Below are 12113 nucleotides of genomic sequence, written 5' to 3'. Positions count from 1 at the left end.
CATAGATTTAGGTGCAATGGCGTTTAAAAAGCCAAAAACCCAGAGTTTGTGTCTTTTTTATGCCTGAAGGGTGTCTTACGGGGATGATAAATCTCCCCCAATAGTCTTACCTGATTATGAGGAATGACTCCTCCCCAAAATGCCACATCCACATAGCATTGTCCTCGGGCAGCCTGAAGTTTGGTGTGGAAATTGCTCACAGTTGTGGTAGGTGGAAGACTGTTCCTGCCAACACAGAAAAATATGTTAGATCTGTGGAGCTGTATAAATGATGTTCCCCAATAAGCTCTCGTTTTAACCTAGATGTAACCTCAGCCTTTAACTGACACAAAAGAGGGTCCGGTCCCTACTATACATTAATGGCACTCTGTCAGCGTCCTCCCGATCCATCTATCTGCATTGATACATAGTTGTAGTTCACCTGATTAAATCTCTGTTGTTGTTTTTTTGATGTTTTTGTTAATATGCAAATTAGGGCTTTGGTGCAATGAAGGTGTCACTATTGCTCTTGTTGCTCTGCTCCTTTCTGTGGTCAGCCCCTCCCTCACTGCTTTGTCACTGCATGGTCCTATCAATCAAAGCAGCGAGGGAGGAACTGGTCACAGAAAAATGCAGCGTTTGGGTGCAATGAAAGCAATGGTGACGCTCTTGTTGCACCAAATGTCAAATTTGCATATTAGGAAAAAGAGGCTTAACTCAGGAACAGCCTTAGGCCTCTTTCACACTTGCGTTGTCCGGATCCGGCGTGTACTCCACTTGCCGGAATTACACGCCGGATCCGGAAAAACGCAAGTGTACTGAAAGCATTTGAAGACGGATCCGTCTTCAAAATGCTTTCAGTGTTACTATGGCACCCAGGACGCTATTAAAGTCCTGGTTGCCATAGTAGTAGTGGGGAGCGGGGAGCAGCATACTTACCATCCGTGCGGCTCCCGGGGCGCTCCAGAATGACGTCAGAGCGCCCCAGGCGCATGGATGACGTGTACATGCGATCACGTGATCCATGCGCTTGGGGCGCCCTGACGTCACTCTGGAGCGCCCCGGGAGCCGCACGGATGGTAAGTATGCTGCTCCCCGCTCCCCACTACACTTTACCATGGCTGCCAGGACTTTAGCGTCCCGGCAGCCATGGTAACCATTGAGAAAAAGCTAAACGTCGCATCCGGCAATGCGCCGAAACGACGTTTAGCTTAAGGCCGGATCCGGATCAATGCCTTTCAATGGGCATTCATTCCGGATCCGGCCTTGCGGCAAGTGTTCCGGATTTTTGGCCGGAGCAAAAAGCGCAGCATGCTGCGCTATTTGCTGCGGCCAAAAAACGTTCCGTTCCGGAACGGAAGACATCCTGATGCATCCTGAAGGACGGACTGTCCATTCAGAATGCATTAGGAAAATCCTGATCAGTATTCTTCCGGCATAGAGCCCCGACGACGGAACTCTATGCCGGAAGACTATAACGCAGGTGTGAAAGAGCCCTTAGATCAAAAAAAGAAAAACAGAGCGCTAATGTGGTGAACGGCAGCTACATGTCTATGCAAACATAGACTGCAGCCAGCTTATGGGCTGTGGTAGCCATCATCATTAAAGGAGTTGTCTCACCTGAGACATTGGTGGCATATTTGCTAATAACCTAGTGTTTGATTGCATTCTGAAGCTGACGGACTCTGCAGTTTCCTCTTTGTCCTCTCTTGGGGGTACCACCTGCTGCTATGTTTGTTTACATGTTTTTATATATTATATGAATTGAATAAAGTATATTTTTATTACGATTAATGAAAGTATCATATTTTTTTTATTTTTTTTGGGGGGTGGGATTTGTCTAAATGGATGTTGATTCCTCCAGCTTGCGTTTTCAATAACACACAAGTTTATAATTTGGTGTGTATTACAGACAAAATAGTGCAACATGCTGACTTATTTTATCCAGATTATTTAATGGAATCTGTGACGGAGGTGCCTAAGGGAACCAAGCCTTGTAATGATTTATGATATGTCTTAATTCTGTCTTGCCAGTAACCTGAATGTCAAGCAAAACATGTTCTGTTTCTCAAAGCACAATGGCGACATTTATTATAAAAAATTGACCTATTGTTTTGCGCAATTTGCCCTAGAAAGTGGGGTTACATGCTTTGCGGGGTCTTTGTGGAATAGAGATGCAACGTTTTTCTCATTTGTGACTTCTTTGCAACTTTAAAAAAAAAGTTGTAAAAAAGTCACAAAGGATATTACAGGTTTCAAAAAGCTGGAATACCCCTTTAGGCTGTTCATACACATAAGAGCAAACTATTGCTATTTTTTCCAATAAAATCCCATGCATATGCACACTTTGCTTGGCCACACATACATATGTAGTCAATAAGGAAAGGGGAGAAACCTGTCACAAATAATGGGGAGGGGAGGGATACCATAATGACAACAGAAAGGAAAAGACAAAGAACTAGGCCTCAAGGCTAGGGAGAGGGGAACGGTCACCTCCTAGGAAACTCCTAGGACTGGCCCTGACTCCTGTCAGTAGGTATAGACCCTGAAGGTGGTAAAATACATATGCCGAAACCTAAACCCTAGGAGCCCTGAAATGCCCTAGAGGTAGTGACAGGGAATGAAACTACTGGTTCCTTCCCAGGTGAATGAACCAGCGTCTCCCTGAGGCCTAGTAACAACAAGCACAAGGGAACAACCAAATACAAAGAGCAGTACAACTTATCTTATAGAAAATGGATAAGCAGGAACACAAGCAAGGTCCACACACCAACTCTTCCCAATCTAAGCAGAGAATATCAACTGCATGGTATGAAGTGTGAGACCATACTAAATAGGGAAGCAGTAATGAGCACAAGCTGCACCTGACAAGAGGTGGTCATTACCAAACCACGACACTGAGAATCAAAAGACTGTCAGTTAACCTCACGTGCAGTCAGTCTCTCCAATCTTCTAACCTCTGTCACAGAAGGTACCGTGACAAAACCTGATGCTATACACCGGTGGCAGCACTGGTGTATCAGAACAAACGGATGGGGAATCCCCTGATGGCTGATGTCAGGGGATGCCCCATCCGTTTGTTCTGATACACCAGTGCTGCCACCGGTGTATAGCATCAGGTTTTGAGAGTCGAGAAACCCAGTATGCCTTTGATAGTCAGCTAAACATGCCAAAATTGTCGGGTTCGGCTAAGGCTACTTTCACACTAGCGTTGTTTAAATCCGGCGTTCAATTCAGACACCGGTACTGCCCGCCGGATTCGAAAAAATGTGTGAAAACAGATTACATTTGAATCCTGATCAGGATTTTGATCACAATGAAAAAATGCATTGGAAAAAACGGATCCGCCATTTATGGACTTTAACTTTTTCCCCCACATTTTTCGGGTTTAACATGCAAAAGCCGGATCCGGTTTGACTGAACACACGGCGCCGGATCCGGCGTTAATGCAAGTCAATGGGAAAAAGACCGGATCCTGCGTTCAGTCAAAGTGTTCAGGATTTTTGGCCGGAGGTAAAAATACAACATGTTACGGTTTTCTGAAAAGCCTGATCAGTCAAAAAGACTGAACTGAAGACATCCTGATGCATCCTGAACTGATTACTCTCCATTCAGAATGCATGGGGATATGCCTGATCAGTTCTTTTCCGGATTTGAGCCCCTAGGACGGAACTCAGCGCCGGAAAAGAAAAACGCTAGTGTGAAAGTATCCTAACAGATGTAATGTTTATGGTTACCTACAGTTTTGTTGCATCACTGGTGAGAAATCAAAGTATCAGTGATGTAAAAAAATATATTTTTACAGTAAAAAAAAGGGAACATAAGTGTATAGATAGTTCTACGTAGATTGTAGATAGGACTGAGCTGTCTGCAAATCTAGGTAGACCTATCAACATAGAATTTGTAGAGATATCATACATCTTTTGCAAGACAATCTCTGTTGTTGAAATAAAACTGCCAGGGCAAGTCGTGTACCTATAAAAGGTCCAGGGCACACAACCCAGGGGCTCATGAAAGGGGACAAAACGGAAGCGTTTTCCTCCGGTATTGAGATCCTCTGCTGGATCTCATTACCGGAAAGGAAAAACGCAGATGTAATAGTAGCCTAAGATTTATTTAAGTAAAACTAGAAAACCCATTTAAACTCCTTCTTGAAAATAGACATACTATTACATCCTTTATGGGGGTCTCCCAACCTGTAATAATGACCACTTCTGTTATCAGTGTTTCATGGTACTTTTCTTACAGGGGCATATCCACAATGGTTGTAATTCCTCCAGCAGCGGCTGACTGTGTGGCAGTCCTGTAGCCCTCCCAGGCAGTGCGCCCTGGCTCATTGACATGAACGTGTGGATCTATAATGCCAGCCATGACAACGAGTTCCCCAACATCCAGCAGCTGTTCAAGGAAAAGAAAAAGATTGTAAGAATCATTCATTTCAAGGTTTAGTTGTATCTTCAACACAACCATCTCACATCCTAATAATACAAAGAGTCCCTGGTAAAAAGTTAAATTTTATTGATTAATATGGCACCCTAAATTTTATGGTCCATCAGAGTACCAGAGGACTCCATGGTAAGCTCAAGCCCCGACACATTAATGGTCCCTTAATACAACAGATCCATCAGAAGACAGACACATTTAGAGTTGATTTTGGAGCCCATGACTTGGTACCAGGGTCTATTTCTGAGTTGATTTACTATTAGACCTTGTTCTTAGACCTTAATATTGAAATGTACTTATAACAACTAGTTTACGATTAAATTAAAGTTAATATGCTTCCGTATAGTGGGAGAATGCACCTTCAGAATAATTTCCACTGGTAAGCCCAAGGAACCCCAGCGGGACACCGGATTCACAACTTCCGTACTGTATTTCCCTCCTGTACTGTCGGCCCAGTACCACTCTAGCTTTGACCACTGCAGATGAATTCAGTTTGACCGTCTGGGTTCTGGGAAACATGGTATGTTCATAGCGACCATTTTGACTCATATTAGGCCTCAGCTCAAGGGAAAATTGCTACTTATATCTGACTCAGTCAGTGCACAGGCCAGGAGTCATCTATGCGCTCTTCTGTTCAGATTATTAAAGCTAGGGGGTGTCACTACTGTAAGGGAGCCGCTAGGAGAGCAACACTACTGTAAGAGGGGAACTAATGAGGCAGCACTATTGTAGGGGGGGGAGGGGGGGAGACTAAGGAGACATAACTACTGTGTGGGAGCACTGAGGGGGCATAACTATTGTGTGGGGGCACATAACTACCGTGTGGGGGCACAGCTACTGTGTGGGGACAATAAGAGGGCATAACTACTGTGTGGGGACACAGCTGCTGTGTGGGGGCACTAAGAGGGTATTCTACTGTGTTTGGGAACTAAGGGGGCGTAGCTACTGTGTGGGGACAATAAGAGGGCATAACTACTGTTTGGGGACACAGCTGCTGTGTGGGGGCACTAAGAGGGTATTCTACTGTGTTTGGGCACTAAGGGGGCATAACTACTCTGTTGGAGCACTAAGGGGAAATAACTAGTGTGTGGGGCATATAGGGCCCGGGCAGCATATTCTAAAGTAAAATCCTGACTCCTCCTCCTTTTTAGTGCTAGTACGTTTTTTTTATTTGTATATTTTTACATGACTCAGTGGGTGGGGGGTTCTTTGGTAAGTGTGGGCGGTTTTGAGTAGCCCCGCAGGAATGAGGTTGTGGAGAAGTTGCTTGAGGTGTGTGTATGTTAATCCAGTGATAACATTTTACATGTATGCAAGCTTTTGTATGTAACCTTCAGCTTTTAGGTTACGTCCCCTCTCCTATAGGTACTTCCATTCATTCTGTGCTAATACGGATTCCACTATATATTTGACAGTATGTGACAAATTATTGTATTTCCAAAACATAGTCATCCTGGGTATTGTATTACCTGTGATCCGCTTGACTTTCCCCAAGGTAGAATATTACTGATCTTGCCATCAGTGATGATGATATCAGCAGAAGTTATAGTTTTGTCAATGACCACTCTTTTACTCCGTATAGTGCTCAGCTTGGATCCTAATGTTACATTCATGCTTCCTAGGGCAAAGCAGTAACAGACTGGTTAGTAGCATACACCTGATCTCTCCCTCCGTAGACCTTACTTACATGGCCAGTATGGGATTTACATCTCCTTACCCTGTAGGTATGTAGGGGGAGACTTATCAAGACCGACACTTTCTGCACTGCTGGAGGATGCTTTTAAATGACTTGTCATCTATAAGGCGCATCCTCCGGCAGTCCGTGCGCCTAGATAGAAATCTATGGTAGCTCGAAGCTGCAGTAGATTTCTGGCTTCATTTGTACAAGAAAACATACATACAGTTTGCAAATTTTTAACGCCGCTTTTCTGGCTTAAACTAAATGATAAATCTCCTCATAATGCTTCATGGTAATCATCCATTATAGCCTTGGTGGTCATGACTTGTATTTCCACCTCCTTTGTACTGTATATTTCTTTACAAATGTATAAATAGTTTATGTATTCTTAGGGCTTTCCACAACACGGGTACGGCGACCATACAGTCGTGTGAATGAGCCCTAAGAAAGTTTTTTTCTGTCCTATAAGTAAAATATGTATATGCTTAAAAGGGAGACTGTAAGAAAAAGATTTTTTCTGTCAAGCACCCACTTGCCAAGTGTCTATTCTCTAACACTGAAGTGTCCTGGGATCTCTGCAGAAAACCCAACCACCACCTCCCCACTATTGATTGACGGCTCGGCTAGTGTTCCTCCAGGAGACCACTATAGCCATCACTCAAGAGCAGAAGAGAGTGGTTGGGGAACATTTAGAGCACAGAGTCCAGGATACTTCACTGTTAGGAAACGCCCAGTGTATAATAAGGCCTAAACTGGTTTCCTGGTTACCAATCTAATACTGTTAGATGTTTTGCAGGATCAAAATGTGAGGATAAGTAAGGGTACTTTCACACTACTGTTTTTCCGGCACTAAGTGTTTTCTGGTCTGCGCATAAGCAGACCTTTAAAAATGCAAAAATAGATAAATACTGGATCCGTTTTTCCAGATGACACCAGAGAGACGGATCTGATATTTCAATGCATTTGTGAGACGTATCCGCATCCATCTCACAAATGCCGGAATCCTCTGCCGCAAGTGTGAAAGTGCCCTAAGATCTTTGGTGTCGAGAGGGATTGATGCATATAATTTGAATGATGATAAGTAACAAAACCCAACTTTCCATACTTTATGTTATAAAGTTAATATTTGGCATTGTGTTAACTATCGTAATACAGATACTCATTTAAACCTTTCTTCAAACAGTAAATTCTCCTTTGAACATTTTACTCATTGGGTAAGGTTGCAAATAGACTATATGGACACAAGTATTGTGACCACCTCCTTATTGAATTCAGGTGTTATATTCAGTACCAGATGTATAATATCCAGTCCCTAGCCATGCAGTCTGCCTTTACAGAACATTTGTGAAATTTTGTCTTGTTCTAAATAGCTCCCTGAATTCCAGTGTGGTCCTGTATACCACAGATGTCCCCTTTGTAACAATTCAGCTCATGAAATTTTTTCCCTCCTTGATATTCAATTCAGCTGTGAGTGGTATTAGTACAAAGTGGAACAGTTTAGGAAGTACAGCAACTCAGCCATGAGGTAGAGACCACATAAAGTTAGAGAGCGGGGTCAGCGAGTGCTGAGGAGCATAGTACATAAGTCGTCAAGGCTCTGCTGACTCCATAACTGCGGGGTCCAAACCTCCTCTGTCATTAACATTAGCACAAAAACTTTGCATCAGGAGCTTCATGGCTGAGCAGCTACACGCAAGCCTTACATCACCAAGCACTATTCCTAAGCGTCAGATGGAGCAGTGTCAAGCACACCGACACTGGACTCTAGAGCAGTGTAGATGTGGTCTGTAGAATGATGAATCAAACTTCTCTATCCAGCAGTCTGATGGATGAGTCTGGGTTTGGCTAATGCCAGGAGAATGTAACCTGCCTTACTGCATTGTGCCACCTGTAACGTTTAGTGGAGAAGGGATATGAGGATCATATCGGATTTTTTTCAGACGTTGCCCTAGTCTCCCTAGTTTCACTAAAGGGACATCTTAAAGGGATTGTCCCATGAAAAATATTCAGCATTTTTCAAACCAGCACCTAAGTGTCATAAAAAATTTAATATAGACCCAAAGTTATTAAATAAAATGTAGAAATAGCTCCATCAATGTTGCGCGACACATGTAGCAGTGTAGTTGTGCCCTATGTGTCGTGCGACTTATTGTCGTCGTGTAGCCCTAGCCTAAACCTGACCTACAGCAGTGAAGAAAAATGGCTGGGTTGTTATGGAAACCTGGAGTAAAACTGTGTGTATGTGGAGACTAAGGGCCTGCGAGCTTCTATTGGCTGATAAGGGACATGTGACCGTGTGTATGGCAGTTGGGATATGAAGAGAAAGACTTGCAGGTTTGTATTGGCTAATGCAGATAATTTTTTGGGAATACTTCAGGAACTTCAACATATTTTTCCCTTAAAATGGTACATTTTCTCAGTTTAAACTTTTGTTCCGTGATTTATGTTCTATTCTGAATAAAATATTAGAAGTTGGCACCTCCACATCATTGCATTCAGTTTTTATTCACGATTTGTATAGTGTCCCAACTTTTTTGGAATCCGGTTTGTAAATAAAATAAAAAGAAACACCAAAATATTAAGTATACGGTAAATATTTAATCTTAGATATATAATGGCATCATACGGTATAAATTATCGGCTATCGGCCTGAAAGTTCATAGGTTATCGGTATCGGCTCTAAAAAAATCAATATCGGTCGATCCCTAGTCCCGGGTGTCAGACCCCCACCAATCAGATACTGATGACCTATCCACAGTCATATGTGACTGATATCAGCCACTCCTCTTATAACGCTCCAGGGCTGATATAACCTCCAGAGACATTGCATCCTATGTGACTGATATCAGCCGCTCCTCTTTAACGCTCCAGTACTGATATAACCTCCAGAGACATTGCATCCTATGTGACTGATATCAGCCGCTCCTCTTTAACGCTCCAGTACTGATATAACCTCCAGAGACATTGCATCCTATGTGACTGATATCAGCTGCTCCTCTTATATCGCTCCAGCACTGATATAACCTCCAGAAACATTACATATTATGTGGGGGTGAGGGGCTGGAAAAGTGTGAAATGCCACTGATGAGAGGGAAGAGGGGGACACTGGGAGACATAACTTCTTGCTCTGTATAAAGTATAGGTGAGATAGTTGGTGGGCAGAGGTCTGTGAGGGGCTGGAACAACAGGGGGACACAAGATGTGCAGGGGCAGCAGCTTCAGGACTCTCCTAACTTCCCTCCCACAGTAACTTACCCCAGTGCTGCTGTGTGGCGTAGTGGGACCAGTGAGAGAAGAGAACTGATCTTTATACTGGAGGCACAGTGACACAGGAGGTCAGAGAGAGCAGCGTCTCCGTATCTCCGGCTGCTGCCTCGGCTCCTCTGGCTCCGCCTCTGCTCACACATGAAGGAATATCACACTGCAGAGAGGGGGGGGCTGTCTGCTCATGTGCGGTCCGTGAATTTTTACTTTGGAGAAAGGAACAAGCGCTGCAAGGTATTGTGCTGTCCCTTTCACCAAAGTAAAATGATATGTGTGCTAGTGCTGCAGTCCAGCACCTGATAACAGCCAGGCACCTGAAAGTATAGTAACTGCCCTGCTGGTGGCTCTGGCTGTAGTATAAGCAGACAGGCAAGAGGGCCCACCGGGCATTTCACCGGCTTCCCGATGAGCCAGTCCGACCCTGTATATACGTCCTTCTTTATATACAGTTGTGTTCAAAATAATAGCAGTCAGACATCACTAACCTGACCAATCACTGTTTTTGGAAGAAATTATATTTCTATATGGCAAATAATTTACTAGCAAGTGTAGTAAAGTAATAGAAACCCAACAGACCCAACAGTCATGACATGCATGCTGCTGATTCTGTGTAATTCAATCACTTATTGAAAGGGGCATGTTAAAAATAATAGCAGTGTGGAGTTCAATGAGTGAGGTCATTCATTCTTTTAAAAACAGGTGGCAATTATTGCCCTTATTTAAGGAAGGAAGGCAGCAAATGTTGTACATGCTGGTTACAGTGCATTTCTCTCTGGGTCGTTCCAGACATTGTTCAGAAGAACAGCGTACCTTGATTGAAAAGTTGATTGGAGAGGGGAAAACATATAAAGAAGTGCAGAAAATTATAGGCTGCTCAGCTAAAATGATCGCAAATGCTTTGAAATGGCAACCAAAACCTGAAAGACATGGAAGAAAGTGAAAAACTACCATTCGAATGGATAGAAGAATAGCCTAAATGGCAAGGACTCAGCCAACAATCAGCTCCAGGAAGATCAAAGAAGGTCTAAAGTTACCTGAGTACTGTTACAATTAGAAGACACCTATGTGAAGCCAAGCTATCTGCAAGAAGCCCCTGCAAAGTCCAACTGTTGAAAAATAGACATGTGCTGAAGAAGTTACAATTTGCCAAAGAGCACACTGACTGGCCTAAAGAGACGTATTGTGGACAGATGAAAGTAAGATTGTTCTTTTTGGGTCTAGTGGCCGGAGACAGTTTGTCAGACGACCCCTAAACACTGAATTCAAGCCACAGTACACTGTGAAGCATCATGGTGGCACAAGCATCATGATTAGAGATGTCGCAAACATAAAATTTTCTGTTCGTGAACGGCGAACACGAATTTCCGCTAATGTTCGCGAACGGGCGAACCGGGGAAACTGCCATAGACTTCAATAGGCAGGCGAATTTTAAAACCCACAGGGACTCTTTCTGGCCACAATAGTGATGGAAAAGTTGTTTCAAGGGGACTAACACCTGGACTGTGGCATGCCGGAGGGGGATCCATGGCAAAACTCCCATGGAAAATTACGTAGTTGAAGCAGAGTGTGGTAAATTGAATTCGCAATGCGATTAATATAATCTGTATTAATCGCATTGCGATTACAACTTAGATCTGAGTTCCTAATAGTTGTATTGCTAGAATCGAATATAGCACTATATTCTCAATCTTTGTTATATTCTAGCAATACAACCATTAGGAACCCAGCAGCTCTAAGTTGAATTCGCAATGCGATTAATATAACCTGTATTAATCGCATTGCGATTACAACTTAGTCAAATTTGTGACACTGCAGCTTCAGAATGAATCTAAGATGGATGCTGTCCTTGCTTTTTGATAGGCGGTGAGAGGGTCTGGGAGGGAGGGTCTGCTGCTGATTGGCTGGAATGTGTCTGCTGACTGTGAGGTACAGGGTCAAAGTTTGCTCAATGATGATGTATAGGGGGCGGACGCGAACAAGCTATGTTCGCCGGCGAATAGTTCGGGACATCTCTAATCATAATATGGGGATGTTTCTCATACTACGGTGTTGGTCCTATTTATCACATACCAGGGATCATGGATCAGTTTGAATACATCAGAATACATGAAGAGGTCATGCTGCCTTATGCTGAAAAGGAAATGCCCTTGAAATGGGTGTTCGAACAAGACAACAACTCCAAACACACCAGTAAATGTGCAACATCTTGGTTCCAGGCCAACAAGATTGGGGTAGTGGAGTGGCTAGCCCAATCCCCGGATCTTAATCTAATAGAAAACTTGTGAGGTGACATCAAAAATGCAGTTTCTGAGGCAAAACCAATATATAGAGAAGAACTGTGGAATGTAGTCCAATCATCCTGGGCTGGAATACCTGTTCACAGGGGCCAGAAGTTGGTTGACTCCATGCAACACAGATGGACAGCAGTTCTCAAAAACAGTGGTTATACAACTAAATATTAGTAACGTGATTCAAAGGAAAGCAAAATCTTCAAACATTTTTCAGTCTATATAGTGAATGTTTGAGTTTGTAAAGAAGAATACAAACACTGCTATTTTTTTGAACAGTTGAATATTCACTTTTCTTCAATTTGTTTAGAGGAACAGCACAAATTTGTATATTTTTCTTCATGTCTTGCTTTGGAATAGAATGTGTAGTGTTCGCAATGCATTTGTATGTATGGAAATAAAAGCTATTAGAAGGATTTTGAGCTTTATTCACTTTTTTAAACACACTGCTATTATTTTGA

General features: G+C 43.1%; 1 protein-coding gene across 3 annotated transcripts in view; it reads right to left on the bottom strand.

Moving 5' to 3' along the window:
- Window positions 1-12113, bottom strand: part of LOC122934901 (allantoinase, mitochondrial-like) — a 63475-nt gene that overhangs the window by 29323 nt on the left and 22039 nt on the right. For 2 of the 3 annotated variants that reach the window (XM_044290556.1, XM_044290558.1), the window contains exons 2-4: window positions 5892-6040; window positions 4226-4377; window positions 111-225 (exon numbers count right to left, since the gene is read on the bottom strand). In XM_044290556.1, the coding sequence (XP_044146491.1) occupies window positions 111-225; window positions 4226-4377; window positions 5892-6040 (416 nt within the window). Of the gene's footprint in view, window positions 1-110; window positions 226-4225; window positions 4378-5891; window positions 6041-9355; window positions 9480-12113 lie in introns of those variants that run through there. The other variant, XM_044290557.1, reaches the window with a different exon arrangement.

Source organism: Bufo gargarizans, chromosome 4 (genome assembly GCF_014858855.1).
Source record: "Bufo gargarizans isolate SCDJY-AF-19 chromosome 4, ASM1485885v1, whole genome shotgun sequence".
Lineage (NCBI taxonomy): Eukaryota > Metazoa > Chordata > Amphibia > Anura > Bufonidae > Bufo > Bufo gargarizans.
This window is presented reverse-complemented; position numbering and strand designations above follow the sequence as displayed.